The sequence below is a fragment of the Calliphora vicina genome, chromosome 4 (assembly GCF_958450345.1).
Source record: "Calliphora vicina chromosome 4, idCalVici1.1, whole genome shotgun sequence".
Taxonomy (NCBI): Eukaryota; Metazoa; Arthropoda; class Insecta; order Diptera; family Calliphoridae; genus Calliphora; species Calliphora vicina.
Window position 1 is genome coordinate 119,295,709 of NC_088783.1, and position 17,777 is coordinate 119,313,485.

The 17,777-nt window shown below is 25.1% G+C and overlaps 1 protein-coding gene across 5 annotated transcripts in view; it reads left to right on the top strand.

Moving 5' to 3' along the window:
* The window catches only part of LOC135957499 (zinc finger protein 391), a 49,676-nt gene that overhangs the window by 28,276 nt on the left and 3,623 nt on the right, over nt 1-17,777 (top strand). For 3 of the 5 annotated variants that reach the window (XM_065508248.1, XM_065508251.1, XM_065508250.1), the window contains exons 2-7: nt 1,272-1,586; nt 5,121-5,228; nt 12,936-13,068; nt 13,133-13,227; nt 13,292-13,761; nt 13,950-14,146. In XM_065508248.1, coding sequence (XP_065364320.1) covers nt 1,272-1,586; nt 5,121-5,228; nt 12,936-13,068; nt 13,133-13,227; nt 13,292-13,761; nt 13,950-14,146 — 1,318 coding nt within the window. The remainder of the gene's footprint in view (nt 1-1,271; nt 1,587-5,120; nt 5,229-12,935; nt 13,069-13,132; nt 13,228-13,291; nt 13,762-13,949; nt 14,147-17,777) is intronic. The other 2 variants (XM_065508249.1, XM_065508252.1) reach the window with 2 other exon arrangements.

Genomic DNA, 17,777 nt, shown 5'->3' on the forward strand with positions numbered 1-17,777 from the left:
GGGATTTTGCTTAAATAAAATGGGAATTGAAAAATTTGGATAAATTCACAAAAATCTTTGATTGTTTTGTAAAAAATAGGGCAAATAATTTATTTAATTTTTATTTTGTAATTCTAGTAAAAAATCCCTTTAAATTGCCAAAATTTGGGATTTCTTGTACAAAGAATAGGAATTGAAAAATCTTGATTTAAAAAAAAATACCTTGAAAATATATCTAAAATAACAAATAATTTCAACAGTTTTAAACAAAAAAGAAAAGAACAAATTTATACAAAAACAAAAAAAGAAAAATCTATGAATAAAAATCAAAAATTATTAATTACTAGTTATTTTGGACTGTCGAAACGTGCCAAATCAGAACGTTGTGAAAGCTGTGTAAAGTACTGTAAACAATTCAATCATGAGACCGTCTGTTTAGGTAGCAGGTTTAGCATTTAAAAGTGGTTAGTTCTCATGCTCCTGGTACTGTATAACAACGTTTTCACAACTCTGCTACCATAATAATTATAACAATAATAAAAATAATAATGGACATGGACGACAATACTGTGACAGCTCTTCTGCGTCTGTATCTTTCTACCAGGGTATGTACAATTGAATTGAATTTATACCCCTCCACCTTAACTACGCCTTTTGTATACAGTACAACTTCTCTTTAGCGCGCACAATGTTGTTTTTTTGTTGTTTAGTTTTTTTCTTTCTTTCTGTTTTTTTTTTTTGTTTCCATACGTTGCTTTTATGTTGTGTTAGTTTTTGTTGTTTTTTTTTTCTTGTGGTGTTTTTGTTGTTGTTATTTTTAAAGCTGTCTCTTGATAGGGTTTAAACGGGGGGGGGCAGAGATATAAAGATAACCAACCTTACAATAGTTTACTGTGAGTTGGCTGGTTATATATAATTTTTTTAGTATTTCGATTTTTTTTTTGCTGTGTTGTTTTTTTTTCTTGTTACTTTTTTTATCCAATGTGATGTTAGCAGTATGATGAGGCTTGATATTTTTTTTTCATTTAATTTAATTTTTTTTTATAATAAATTTTCTATATTTCCAGTAGTAGTGGCCTTAGAGCTGTTTATTACTAAAGTTGTAGTATTTAGCTTCTTGGCTGGTTGTTGTTTTTTTTTCTGTGCTGTTTATAGAGAAGAAATTAATTTTTTTTTGTAACATAATATAGACAAACATCCAGAACTTAAAATTTAAAAACTTTAAATTCTAGTTTTTTTTTTTTAAAAAAAATAAAAATTTATTTCAATATTTCTTTCTTTTTCTATTTCAGTTGTTTCAAGTACCCGGCTATAATATACCCACCTGTGTAAAGTGTTCAGAGCATTTGACAAACAGTGGTAATGGCTTTTATCAGGCAGTAGCTGCCACTGCTTCTGGCGGCCAACCGGCACTGGCGGCAACAGCTGCTGCTGCAAACACCAATAACAACTCTAACAATAATACTACAACCAACAGCAACAATAACAACAACAACAACTCCAGCAATACAGCGAATAATTTGAATCAACAACAAATGCCTCAACAACAATTACAAAACTCCACCAATTCGACCAATAGTCTACAATCGCAGGACGATTCGGAAGATGTAAGTTAAACAAATTTTCATTTATTTTGTTTATGGTTTTTTGCTTTTTTATTATTATTACTAATAAACAATTTTTTATGGTTTATTTTTTATTGCTTACACACACAACACCCCTTCTTTTCTTCCCCCACGCCAACACAAAACAAAAACTCTTAGCTAACACTTTAAAACAATGATTTCTTATATTTTCAAAGGAAAAAATCAAAGCATACAAGCAAAAGTATTTGTTTTCTGCTATTTAAAACCTAATTTACACCACAGTTATTATGTAAATTCTTGTAAATCCCTTAAAATTCTTGAAAACTCCAAGATAAATTCAATTAGAATACAATCCCGCAAATTCCCAAATGGGGGTTTTTTCATAAACAAAATGGGAATTCCTAAATTTTTTTAAAATCCCTTAAATGTTCAATAAATAATATTAATTCATAATTTTTTAGTAATTTTAACACATTCCAGTAAATTTTCAAAAGTGGGGATTTTCGTAAATAAAATGGGAATTCTTAAATTTTATTAAAATCCTTTAAATGTTCAATAAATAATATTAATTCATAATTTTTTAGTTGTTTTGACAAATCCCAGTAAATTTTCAAAAGTGGGGATTTTTTATACCAAAATGGGAATTCCTAAATTTTGCTAAAATCCTTTAAATGTTCAATAAATAATATTAATTCATAATTTTTTAGTACTTTTGACACATCCCAGAAAATTTTAAAAGTGGGGATTTTTCAAAAACAAAATGAGAATTCCTAAATGTAGTTTAATTTCTTAAAAATAAATTAAAATGTTAATAATTTATAGATTTTTAACGATTTTTGTAAATCCCATAAAATTCCCAAAAATCCCATTAAATTCCCAAATGGGGAAATTTTATAAAAAAATGGGAATTCCTAAATTTTTGCTAAAATCCTTTAAATGTTCAATAAATAATATTAATTTATAATTTTTCAATAATTCTGTCAAATCCCAGTAAATTCCAAAAGTGGGGATTTTTAATAAACAAAATGGGAATTCCTAAATTTTGCTAAAATCCTTTAAATGTTTAATAAATAATATTAATTCATAATTTTTTAGTAATTTTGACAAATCCCAGTAAATTTTAAAAGTGGCGATTTTCATAAACAAAATGGGAATTCCTAAATTTAACTAAAATCATTAAAATTTTCAATAAATAATATTAATTCATAATTTTTTAGTGGTTTTGACAAATCCCAGTAAATTTTAAAAGTGGGGATTTTTCATAAACAAAATGGGAATCCTTAAATTTTATTAAAATCATTAAAATTTTCAATAAATAATATTAATTTATAATTTTTCAATAATTCTGGCAAATCCCAGTAAATTCCAAAAATGGGGATTTTTAATAAACAAAATGGGAATTCCTAAATTTTGCTAAAATCCTTTAAATGTTTAATAAATAATATTAATTCATAATTTTTTAGTAATTTTGACAAATCCCAGTAAATTTTAAAAGTGGCGATTTTCATAAACAAAATGGGAATTCCTAAATTTAACTAAAATCATTAAAATTTTCAATAAATAATATTAATTCATAATTTTTTAGTGGTTTTGACAAATCCCAGTAAATTTTAAAAGTGGGGATTTTTCATAAACAAAATGGGAATCCTTAAATTTTATTAAAATCATTAAAATTTTCAATAAATAATATTAATTTATAATTTTTCAATAATTCTGGCAAATCCCAGTAAATTCCAAAAGTGGGGATTTTTAATAAACAAAATGGGAATTCCTAAATTTTGCTGAAATCCTTTAAATGTTTAATAAATAATATTAATTCATAATTTTTTAGTAGTTTTGACAAACCCCAGTAAATTTTAAAAGTGGGTATTTTTCATAAACAAAATGGGAATTCTTAAATTTTTATAAAATGCTTAAAAATACATTAAAATGTTAATAATTTATAGATTTTTAACGATTTTTGTAAATCCCATACAATTTTCAAAAATCCCATAAAATTCCCAAATGGGGAAATTTTATAAACAAAATGGGAATTCCTAAATTTCTGCTAAAATCCTTAAAATGTTTAATAAATAATATTAATTTATAATTTTTCAATAATTCTGGCAAATCCCAGTAAATTTTAAATGTGGCGATTTTCATAAATAAAATGGGAATTCTTAAATTTTATTAAAATCATTAAAATTTGCAATAAATAATATTAATTCATAATTTTTTAGTGTTTTTAGCAAATCCCACTAAATTCCAAAAGTGGGGATTTTCATAAACAAAATGGGAATTCACAAATTTTTATAAAATTCTTAAAAATACATTAAAAACTAAATAATTTATAGATTTTTAACGATTTTTGTAAATCCCATAAAATTTCCAAAAATCCCATTAAATTCCTAAAGAGGGAAATTTTATAAATAAAATGGGAATTCCTAAATTTTTGCTAAAATCCTTAAAATGTTTAATAAATAATATTAATTTATAATTTTTCAATAATTCTGGCAAATCCCAGTAAATTCCAAAAGTGGGGATTTTTCATAATTAAATGGGAATTCCTAAATTTTACTAAAATCCTTTAAATGTTCAATAAATAATATTAATTCATAATTTTTTAGTAATTTTGACAAATCCCAGTAAATTCTAAAAGTGGGGATTTTTCATAATTAAATTGGAATTCCTAAATTTTTGCTAAAATCCTTAAAATGTTTAATAAATAATATTAATTCATAATTTTTTAGTAATTTTGACAAATCCCAGTAAATTCCAAAAGTGGGGATTTTCCATAATTAAATGGGAATTCCTAAATTTTGCTAAAATCCTTTAAATATTCAATAAATGATATTAATTCATAATTTTTTAGTTGTTTTGACAAATCCCAGTAAATTTTAAAAGTGGGGATTTTCATAAATAAAATGGGAATTCAAAAATTTGCCAGAATTCTTTAAAAATATATTAAAAACATAATAATTAATATTTTTTTGAGATTCTAACAAATCCCACGAAATTCCCAAAGTGGAAATACTTTAAAAAGAATTCATTTATTTTTTGAGATCAAAGTGTGATTTTTTTAATGTAATAATTTCTGTGGTAATTTTAATTGAAATCGCAAATGACAAATCCAAAACTAACAAGTATCTATCCTTTAGGGATGTTTTATTTCCATCCCATTTGCTTTATTTCAAAACTAGTTTTAATAAAACAAAACCCAAACCTTTAACACCTTTGCCATATGTTTCAATTTATTGTTGTTTTTCCCCTCAATTTCTCATTTTTTTTTTATATATATTTTTCTCTTCTCACATTATCAACACCAAACCAAATAATTGTTCTCTCTCTATGCTTTTTTTTAAGTTTTAAACAATTTATTACATTTTTTTATTTATAATTTTGCTAAAAATTTCTTTGCTCTTACTTTTTTCTTAAACCAATGAAATGTAATTTATAAAACTATAAAAGTGTTTTCATTCATTGAAATATCAATTGTTTGTTTCTTTCTTTTTCTTCTTTCTTGTGTAATTTTTTTGTTTGTTTTATATATTTTTTTTTTATTCGCCGTGCCACAAGCAGAGGGTGCAACAAACACCACGCCGTCCGCGTAAAAACGGTGTTAATAAAATCCAACAAATCACGATGTCCTCCTATGAATTGGAGAAGACCATACAACATTTAGATGTATATATCAAAGTTTTGTTTTCTAACTAAGCAAAAATAGTAGAACAATGTTTTTTTTTGGTTTATTTATTAAGAAAATTAAGTTATTTTCAAAGATTTGTGTGTAATTACAAGAAAATGTTGGCTTAAAGAAGAGGAATTCAGAATACAAATAAAATATACAAGTAAGATAACAGTTGAAAAGCTAATAATTCATATTTTTTGAGAGTCTAGCAAATCCCACCAAATTCCTAAAGTGGGATTTTTCTTAAACAAAATGGGAATTGTTAAATTTGTGTTAAATCAATAAAAATTCATTAAAAAAATAATAATTTATGGTTTATTTGAGATTTTAGTGAATCCCACTCAATTTGCAAAAAGTGGGGATTTTTTATAAAAAAATGGGAATTTATTTTTTTGATGGAATTCTGTAAATTTGCATTAAAAATTATGTTGGGCATAGTTTTTTTGAGATTTTAGTAAATCCCACTAAATTCCTAAAATGGGATTTTTCATAAACAAAATGGGAATTGTTAAATTTGTGTTAATTCGTTAAAATTATATTAAAAAGTTAATAATTTATGCTTTAATTGAGATTTTAGTGAATCCCGCTCAATTTTCAAAAAGTGGGGATTTTTTATAAAAAAATGGGAATTCATTTTTTTTGTGCAATTCTTTAAAATTACATTGAAAAGATAATAATTTATAGTTTATTTGAGATTTTAGTGAATCCCACTCAATTTAAAAAAAGTGGGGATTTTTTATAAAAAATGGGAATTAATTTTTTTGGTGGAATTCTTTAAAATGACATTAAAAATTATGTTAGGCATAGTTTTTTTGAGATTTAAGTAAATCCCACAAAATTCCTAAAATGGGATTTTTCAAAAAGAAAATGGGAATTGTTAAATTTGTGTTAATTCATTAAAATTACATTGAAAAGATAATAATTTATAGTTTATTTGAGATTTTAGTCAATCCCACTCAATTTCCAAAAAGTGGGGATTTTTTATAAAAAAATGGGAATTAATTTTTTTGGTGGAATTCTTTAAAATTACATTAAAAATTATGTTAGGCATAGTTTTTTGGAGATTTTAGTAAATCCCACTAAATTCCTAAAATGGGATTTTTCAAAAAGAAAATGGGAATTGTTAAATTTGTGTTAATTCTTTAAAATTACATTGAAGATATAATAATTTATGCTTTATTTGAGATTTTAGTGAATCCCACTCAATTTCCAAAAGTGGGGATTTTTGTAAAAAAAATGGGAATTCATTTTTTTGGTGGAATTCTTAAAAAATTGAAGATAAATTCACTAAAATACTTAATAAAAGCTACTAATCCATAATTATTAAATAATTCAGGCAAATCCCACTAAATTCCCAAAATGGGATTTTTCAAAAAAAAATAGGAATTGTTAAATTTGTGTTAATTCATTAAAATTACATTGAAAAGATAATAATTTGTGGTTTATTTGAGATTTTAGTGAATCCCACTCAATTTCAGAAAAGTGGGGATTTTTGTAAAAAAAATGGGAATTTAAAATTTTCACTGAATTGTTTAAAAAATCATTAAAAAGTAAAGAATTCATAATTTTTTTGAGATTCTAGTAAATCCCACTAAATTCCCGAAGTGGGATTTTTCAAACTCAAAATGGGAATTCAAAATTTTTTTCAAATTTCATTAAAAATTTTAAATGAATTCATTGAAATACTTAATAAGTGCTGCTAAATCCATATTTTTTCATTAATTCCGGCAAATCCTGCAAAATTCCCAAATTGGGATTTTCCATAAACTAAAAGGGAATTTAAAAATTTGCTAGAATTTTTTAAAAAACCCACTTGTATAGATGTGAAACTTACAAGCCAATTTTTAATCAAATTTATATTTCGTTCTTAAAATCACACTTTCCGTCGGCAAAAATTCCATAAAATCACCACCTTACTACTTCATTACAATACTGTGTTATAATCAAAACTATTTTTACTTAAACATAAGAACTAAATTTCTAGAGTGGAAATGTCACATTATGAAAAATGTTTTTTTTTTTTTTTTTTTTTTTGGTTGGCAGAATTCTTTAACTCTCTTTTGGCACATCATAACATTTTACCACCTTCAAAAGAAAAAAATAACCACTTGAGAAGTATTTTTGTGCTTTACGCAAGTCGCGCGGCAATATAACAATTTATTTGCTTCCGTCGGCTCCACGCAAGATTCATTTCGTTTCGTTATTAATAATAATAAGTATTTACTTATTGTTTGAGTGAAGAAAATCTTAAGTAATGTGGTCGCCGAGTAGTTTTAAAGTGCCGACGCTAAATTGGTCCAAAATATTGTTGAATTTGGTGTGTTTCATTTCATATACATATATGACAGTTTAAAAATGTGTATAATAGTTTGAAAATTTTGGATTTTTTGTTAAGAAAAGAAAATTCTATAGAAACTTAATGTAATAGTTTTGATAATTTGTTTTTAACAAATTTAAAAATATGTTTAATATTTGTTTTTCATTTTAAGTTTTATAGGATTGATGTATAATGGTTTTAGTCTAGTTTATAACAGTTACAAAATGTGTATAACAGTTTAAAAATATCCGATTTTATATAAAGTTTTGTAGGAACTTTATATAACAGTTTAAAAGGCTTTTTTCAAAATTATTATTTAAAAAATTTAAGGAAATATTGACGACAGTTCCAATAACAGTTTAAAAAAGTGTATAACAGTTAAAAAATGTATATAACTGATAAAAAATGTTTACAACAGTTTGAATATTGTTGTCTAAAATGTTAGAAAGTGTATAACAGTTTAAAAGTTATGATTGTTCTTATAAAGTTCTATAAAAATTTAGTACAACCGTTTTAATATTTTGTTAAATGTTTAGAATATGTGTATAACAGTTTAAAAATGTATTATAATATTAAAAATATCAAGTTTTTGAACAAATTATAACAAGTAAAGCAGTTTTAACATGTGTATAACAGTTTCTAATTTGGATAAGAGTTAAACTTTATCTATAACAAATTGAAATTTTGTATAACAGTTTTATATAACATTTAGAATGTGTGTATAACAGTTCTTAATTTTTGTATAACAGTTTATTATATATTAGTATAACAGTTAAGCTTTTTATAAAACAATCTAAAATATTGTATAACAGTTTTAATTTGAGTATAACAGTTTTATATAGCAGTTATAATTTTAGTATAAGTTTTAAATGTTTGTATGACAGTTTTTATTTTAGTATAATACTTTACATTTGTGGATAACAGTTTGGTTTTTTGGTATAACAGTTTCAATTTTGTTATAACAGTTAAACATGTTCTATAACAAGCTAAAATGTTGTATAAGAGTTTGAATTTAGGTATATTAGTTTTGTATAACACGTATGACAGTTTTATTTTGTGTATAACAGTTTAAATTTCTTATAACAGTATTAATTTAAGTATAACAGTTTAATATAACACTTAAAATGGGTGTATAACAGTTCGTAATTATTGTGTAATAGTTTAAATTTTAGTATAACAGTTTTAATTTTTAGTATAACAGTTTCAATTTAGTTATAAGAGTTAAAATTTTTCTATAACAATCTAAAATGTTGTATAACAGTTTTAATTTAAGTATAACACTTTGTATAACACCTTAAATTTGTGTATAACAGTTTCAATTTTGTTATAACAGTTAAACCTTTTCTATAACAATCTAAAATGTTGTATAACAGTTTTAATTTAAGTATAACAGTTTTGTATAAAATTTAAAATGCGTGTATAACAGTTTTTAATTGTTGGTTAACAGTTTGAATTTTGTATAACAGTTAAACTTTTTCAGGAAAAATTTAAAATGTTGTATAACAGTTTTAATTTGAGTATAACACTTTGTATAACACCTTAAATTTGTGTATAACAGTTTCAATTTAAGTATAACAGTTTTATACAACAATTAAAATGTTTGGTATGACAGTTTTAATTTAAGTATAACAGTTTTGTTTAACACATAAAATGTGTGTGTAACAGTTTGAATTTTGTATAACAGTTAAACTTTTTTAGGAACAATTTAAGATGTTGTATAGCAATTTTAATTTGAGTATAATAGTTTTGTATAACACTATAAATTTGTGTATAACAGTTTTAATTTGAGTATAACAGTTTTATGCAACACTTAAAATTTCTGTATAATTCAGTATAAAATAATCTAAAATGTTGTATAACAGTCTTATTTTAAGTATAACAGTTTGATTTTGTGTATAACAGTTTTGATTTTTGGTATAACAGTTAAACTTTGTGTATAACAAGTTAAAATTGTGTTTAACAGTTACAATTTAAGTATAACAGTTTTATATAACACTTTAAATTTGTGTATAGTAGTTCTTAATAGTTGGTATAACAGTTTCAATTTTGTATAACAATTATACTTTTTCAGGGAACAGTTTAAAATGTTGTATAACAGTTTTAATTTAAGTATAACAGTTTTGTATAAGACTTTAATTTGTGTATAACAGTTTTATTTTGTGTATTAGAAATTTTAATTTAAGAATAACACTTAAAATTTGTGTATAACAGTTCTAAAATTTTGGTATAACAGTTTCAATTGAACTTTTTCTCTAAAATTCTAAAATGTTGTAGAACAGTTTCCCAAACACTTAAAATGTGTGTATGAAAGTTTTAATTTAAGTATAACAGTTTTGTATAACAATTTAATTTTTTGTATAACAGTTTTTATTTTCAGTATAACAGTTTAAATTTGTGTATAACAGTTTTAATTTTTGTATAACAGTTTTTTGTGTATAAAAGTTTTCATTTAAGTATGTATAACAGTTTTCAAATGTGTGTATAACAGTTTTCAATTTTTGTATAACAGTTTTTTAAAACACTTCAAATTTGTGTATAACAGTTACATTTTTTGTCTAACAGTTCTCAATTTTTGCGTAGTAGTTTTAATTTTTGTATAACAGTTTTGTGTAACACATTTAATTTGTGTATAATAGTTTTCATTTAAGTATAACAGTTTTATATAGTTTTTTGTGTATAACAGTTCATAATTTTTGTACAACAGATTCAATTTGTCGTACCACAGTTTTTTATTTTTGTATAACAGTTTCTGATAACACTTTAAATTTGTTTATAACAGTTTAAATTCCGTGTATAACAGTTTTTAATTAATGTAGGTTTGAGCTAAATTTTGTAAAGGGTCTTTCATTAAGCGCTTCCTATCTTTAAATTTAAATAAAACAAAGTGTGTGTGAAATATCATTGACATTTTTTATTCGTTTGAAAGTCCCATTTGCCCGATGTTATCCAATATAACATCGGGCAAATGAACGCCACTACTTCGCTGGGTGGGGCTCAATCGAAATATAAAATTTTCCTTGACTCTGGCGCATAAATCAGACTAAATTTGAGCGATAGCATGAGTTATGTTGGCTTTAAGGGCCGCTGTGGTTTGTGGCTTATCCACATAGAGCTGTGACTTAAGAAAACACCACAAGAAAAAGGCTAAGGGGGATATATCGCACGATCTTGGTGCGATCTTCTGCTCAATGTGGCAGAAGATCGGCGCTACGTGCAAAACAACTCAATGTGGCATGAGTTGTTTTGCACGTAGCGCCGTCCTTTTGAAACCATATGTCGTTGGTCCAATCCAATCAAATTCTCAATGAAATATTGATGGATGACGCCGCAAGCCTAAAATCCACACCAAACAGTAACATTTTCGGCATGCATTGGACGCTCTTGGATCTCAGTTGGCTTGGTATCGCACCAAATTACTTTTATTGAGATTTCCACAAAACCCTAAAGTGGGATTTTTCATAAACAAAATGGGAATTTAAAATTTTCAATTAATTGTTTAAAAATACGTTAAATAGTTAGGAATTCACTCTTTTTTTTGAGATTCTAGTAAATCCCACACAAATCCTAAATTGGGGATTTTCATAAACAAAATGGGAATTCAAAAATTTTGCTAAATTCTTTAAAAATTGATTAGAAAGTTAAGAATTCACACTTATTTTGAGAATCCAGTAAATCCCAGTAATTTTCTAAATTGGGATTTTTCATAAACAAAATGGGAATTCAAAAATTTTGCTGAATTCTTTAAAAATTTATTAAAAAGTTAAGAATTCACACTTTTTTTGAGATTCCAGTAAATCCCAGTAATTTTCTAAAGTGGGATTTTTCATAAACAAAATGGGAATTCAAAAATTTTGCTAAATTCTTAAAAAATGTTTGCTAAATTCTTAAAATATCATTAATATTTAAATAATTCCTACTTTTTATGAGATTCTACTAAATCCCAGCAAATTCCTAAAGTGGGGATTTTCATAAACAAAATGGGAATTGTTAAATTTGTGTTAAATCAATCAAAATTTATTTAAAAGCTAATAATTTATGCATTATTTGAGATTTTAGTAAATCCCACTCAGTTTTCAAAAAGTGGGGATTTTTGTACAAAAAATGGGAATTAATTTTTTTGGTGGAATTCGTTTAAAACTAAATATAAATTCATTAAAATACTTAATAAAAGCTACTAATCCATAATTATAAAATAATTCTAGCAAATCCCACTAGATTCCTAAAGTGGGATTTTTCAAATAGAAAATGGGAATTGTTAAATTTGTGTCAAATCAATAAAAATTTATTAAAAAGCTAATAATTTATGGTTCATTTGAGATTTTAGTAAATCCCAGTCAATTTCCAATAAGTGGGGATTTTTTATAAAAAAATGGGAATTTATTTTTTTTGTGGAATTCTGTAAAATTGCATTAAAAATTAGGTTAGGCATAGTTTTTTTGAGATTCTAGTAATTCCCACAAATTCCTAAAGTGGGATTTTTCAAAAACAAAATGGGAATTGTTAAATTTGTGTCAAATCAATAAAAATTTATTTAAAAGCTAATAATTTAAGCGTTATTTGGGATTTTAGTAAATCCCACTCAGTTTTCAAAAACTGGGGATTTTTATAAAAAAAATGGGAATTAATTTTTTTGGTGGAATTCGTTAAAAATTAAATATAAATTCATTAAAATACTTAATAAAAGCTACTAATCCATAATTATAAAATAATTCTGGCAAATCCCAGTAATTTCCTAAAATGGGATTTTTCATAAACAAAATGGGAATTGTTAAATTTGTTTTAAAACAATAAAAATTGATTAGAAAGCTAATAATTTATGTATTATTTGAGATTTTAGCGAATCCCACTCAATTTCAAAAAGTGGGGATTTTTAAAAAAAATGGGAATTCATTTTTTTTGTGGAATTTTGTAAAATTAAATTAAAAATTATGTTAGGAATGGTTTTTTGGGGATTTTATTGAATCCCACACAATTTCCACAAAGTGGGGATTTTTTATAAAAAAATGGGAATTTAATTTTTTGATGGAATTTTGTAAAATTACATTAAATATTATGTTGGGCATGCTTTTTTTGAGTTTCTAGTAAATCCCACTTAATTCCTAAAGTGGGATTTTTCTTAAACAAAATGGGAATTTAAAATTTTTGCAAAAATTTTTTAATATGTGAAATATAACAGATTTAAAATGAGTTTTAATTTTGTTTAGAGAGAATTTTTATGAATTTTTTCATCTTAAGCTGGCATTTTCTTCAATTACATATTGAAAGGACTTTTTTTGGAATACAATTTTTTAGGCAAAATTTTAAGTATATATTGTTCTATTTTGATTTTTTTGATAATTTGCTTTTGTTATAAACTATATTAATGGAATTTTATTTAAAAATTTAGGTGGACTTAATATTCAATGAAGAAGGCTCATGTCCTTTATGCAATAAAACCTTTTCAAGGAAATCCTCTTTGATAACACACATACGCAATCATGCAGCTGAAAGGAAATTTGTATGCAATTATTGCAATAAAGGTAAAATCAAAAGAGAAATTTTTATAAAATTGAAAGCCAAAATTAATAAAATTTTCTTTTAAAGGTTTCACTCAAGCGGCCAATTTAAGAAATCATGAGCGCATACACACCAATGATCGTCCTTATGTTTGTGTGGATTGTGGCAAAACTTTTACACAGGTAAAATTTTTTTAACTTTTAAATAGAACAAATTATATTTATCAAAATCCTTACTTAATTACAGATCACCAATCTAAACAATCACAGACGTTTGCATACCGGCGAACGTCCCTTTGTTTGCATTGAGCCGGAATGTGGGCGCTCGTTTGCCCAAGTAACCAATCTGAATAATCATATGAAAACCCACCATAAAGTCCAACAATACTGTTGCAATCAATGCCCGAAGAAATTCACGCAAGTCACCTCGCTCAATCAACATTTACAAGCTCATGCCGGCATTACCGGCTACTATTGTCCCCGGTGTCCGGAAAAGACCTTTAAGCAGCAATCCCAGCTACACACCCATATGAAATCACATGGTCTTCAGTATCCCTTCGAGTGTTCGAAGTGTGATGAGAAATTCTTGCAGCAGGCCCACTTGGAGCAGCATCTGAAGATGCATGATGAGTTCAAATACAAGTGCAATATTTGTCCTAGTTCGTTCAATCAGGAGACCCTACTTAAGAAGCATGAACAACGTCATTTAGAGGGCAGGTGCTTGCAAAAGAACAATTTTTTACCAACGACTGCTTATTTTTTAAAACAAAAAAGCAGCCGGACTTTTTTCCAACACATTTTTGCTAATATATTAACCTTTTGTTTTTCTCTGTCTTATCTCTTTTTTTATGTTTGGCTTTGTTTGGTTTTCTATAACATGGAAATGGTATGATAATTGTGTGCAGGTACCTCACTTGCCCTGTGGCCAATTGTAATGAGGCGTTTGCTGTTCGCCAACATCTCTCGAAACATTTGCTAAATAGTCATTCGCATACCGAACTACCGCCTCCAAAACGCTCCAAGAAATGCATAACATTACAACCGCCTCAACAGCCTGTCACCATGGTTGGCCAGCCATTGTCTTTACAACATGCACCCCAACGTATGTTTATTAAAGATGAATCAGATGATGATTAAAAAAATATATTTTTATCTATTTATTTATACATACAACACACTCTTTATATATAACTCTTTATATATATAAAAAAAACAAATTTATTAAACATCTATCTATATATCTACCTATTTTAAAAACTAAATTAATTAACCTTTATGGCAATTATTAGTTTCGTTTACTAACCATAGAGATTTTTGAAAATTTTTGAGTTTTTGTAAGACCTTCCAATTCAATTCTTTATTATTATATAGAAAAATCTATGTTCTTCCCTTTTAAAATTAGTTTGAATTAATCATTCTTAATTGTATTTAAAATCTCTTAAATTTTTATCTTTTATTAAGATATCAAGACTTTAATATGTTTTGGAATAAAGTTTTATTAAGTGTTAAAGTAAAAAAACAAAAATTTTAGTTGGATATTAAGCTAAAGCTGAACAATGACTTAAAATGTTTGCTTTAGGTTTGAAATATAGACTTATAGATCGGAAACTCACCTAACTCAGTTGTCAGAAACCTTAGAGGTTTCAATGTGTTTTTTTGTTTGAGTTGCTTTCTAGTTTCCTCTTTATTTGTATTTCAGATTCAGATAAATATAGATAAATACATATAGATCGTAAACTCAGCTTTGACAGACCTAACTCAGTTGTCAAAAACCTAAAAAAAACTTATGTGAAAACAAAAACAAAGATTTAAAATGTTTGCTTTACGTTCAAAATATAGACTCATAGATCGGAAACTCACCTAACTCAGTTGTCAGAAACCTCAAAGGTGAGAATGTGTTTTTTTGTTTGAGTTGCTTTCTAGTTTCCTCTTTATTTGTATTTCAGATTCAGAAACATAGATAAATACACATAAATCGTAAACTCAGCTTTGACAGACCTAACTCAGTTGTCAAAAACCTAAGAAAAACTTATGTGAAAACAAAAACAAAGATTTAAAATGTTTGCTTTAGGTTCAAAATATAGACTCATAGATCGGAAACTCACCTAACTCAGTTGTCAGAAACCTTAGAGGTTTTAATGTGTTTTTTTTTGTTTGAGTTTTTTTCTAGTTTCCTCTTTATTTGTATTTCAGGTTCAGAAACATAGATCGTAAACTCAGCTTTCACAGACCTAACTCAGTTGTGAAAAACCTAAGAAAGAACAGTTTGAAAAGAAAAACAACACTCCTGTGATGATTTTGAATAATTTTTTCTTTGAGTTTTTTTTTTAGTTTCTGATCTATGGGTATTTCTCTATGTGAAGAGTCAGAATTAGGGGTCTGATTCATAGAGAAATACACATATTTTATTTTATTTATTTCAAAAAAATGCAGTAAGCCTATTAAGGTCATATAACGGAAACTAGAAACAAAACTCAAAGAAAAAATATTCAAAATCATTACACGAGTGTTCTTTTTGTTTTCACATAGGTTTTTGACAACTGAGTTAGGTCTATGATAGAAGAGATAGGATAAACGCTATCGGAAAATTATTTTAAAATTTTTTTGTATGAAAATCACTCAGTTTTTAAATAATTTTTGAGTATTTTTAAAACAAAAATTTTAAAATTGTTTTCCTTTTTGTGTTTCTGAATCAGGCCCTGTATTTTGGTAGTGTTTCTGAATCAGGCTGTATGTTGGAATTGGAATTTACGAGGTTTCACTAAACTTTTGTTTAAATAAATTGAATTTGAAGCCTTAAATCTTTTAATTCTGAAAAGTCTTTAAAACTTGTTATTGCCAGTCCGATTTAGCTACAAAAACTTAAACACATAATGGGATAGTTTCTCAATTAAAACATTTTATTTAAGAAAATGTTCTGTATTGAGAAACTCAAGATTCAGTGAGTTAGTTTTAAAGGAAATTTTGTAAAACAGTTATAAAATTTGGATAAATCGGATGGAACAAGGCTATAACAGTTTTATAGTTTGTATAATAGTTTAAAAATTCTCAGTTGTCATAGATTTTTAACATGGAATTTGTATAACAGTTAAAATATTTTAAATTTTTTATAGGTTTTTGTCTTGAAATTTTTATAAAAGTTTTAATATTTTGTTTAACAGTTTAAAAAACCGACATTTTCATATAAAGTTTGATACGAACTTAATATAACAGTTTAAATATGAGTATAACAGTTAGTGTGAGTTCTATAACATCTTTATTATGGGTATAACAGTTGAAAAATCTTAGGGTTTGTAGAAAGTTTTAAAGGAACATAGTAAAATAGTTGCAATATTGTATAAAGCATAATCAACTGTGTATAACACTGTAAATATTTGTATAACAGTTTTAATTTTTTATATAACAGATTCAGTAATTTGTATAACAGTTAAAAATGTTTGCTTTGAACTGTATATAACAGTTTCAGCATATATGTATAACAGTTTTCATTTCAGTAATTAGTATAACAGTTTTATTATGAGTATAACAGTTACAAATTATAGTTTTTGATATGCAATTTTATAGATACTTTATAAAATAGTTTCAATATTGTATTTATACATTTTAAAATGTTATGAATATTTGTATAACAGTTTTAAATTTTTATATAACAGTTTCACTAATTTGTATAACAGTTAAAAATTTTAGCTATGTAATAAGGTTAATAGGAACCCATTGTTATACAACATTTTGATCTGTTTATAACAGTTTAAACATCTGTATAACAGTTTCAGTAATTTGTATAACAGTTCAAAAATGTAAAACAGTTTCAATATTGTATAATATTCATTTTAAAATGTGTATAACACTATAAATATCTGTATAAAAGCTTAAATTTGATTATAACAATTAAAAGTTATAGCTATGTATAAAGTTTAATAGGGACTCATTGTTAGATAACATTTTAAACTGAGTATAACAGTTTAAATATCTGTATAACAGTTTCAGTAATTTGTATAACAGTTCAAAAATGGAATTTTTAGTATAAAATTTTATGGGGACAGTTTCAATATTGTATAATATACATTTTAAAATGTGTATAACACTATAAATATCTGTATAACAGTTTAAATTTGATTATAACAGTTAAAAGTTTTAGCTTTGTATAAAGTTTAATAGGGACTCATTGTTATATAACATTTTGAACTGAGTATAACAGTTTAAATATCTGTATAACAGTTTTAAATTAGTACAGTAATTTGTATAATAGTTGTAAATTATAGTAACTCACTGTTATACAACATTTTAAACTATATATAACAGTTTAAATATCTGTATAATAGTTTTATTTTGAGTTTTTAATATAAAATTTTATGGGAACTTTGTAAAACAGTTTCAATATTGTATATTATACATTTTAAAATGTATATAACACTCTAAATATTTGTATAACAGTTAAAAATTATAGTTTTCAGTTTGAAAAAACTTAAAACTGCTATAAGATCCCAGGTTTTCGTATATTTATTACAGTATAGCAGTCATAACAGTTTTAAAATTCTGTATAACAGTTTAAAAATTATTGATTTTTATATAAAGATTGACATAACATTTTAAATATTTGTATAACAGTTTCTGTAACAATTAAATTATAGTTTTTGTATAAATTTTAATAAGAACTCTGTATTTTTTAAAAAAAGTTCTAAAATGTATTGAATGTATTGAACATTTAGAAAATGTTCATAGATTTTTTTACA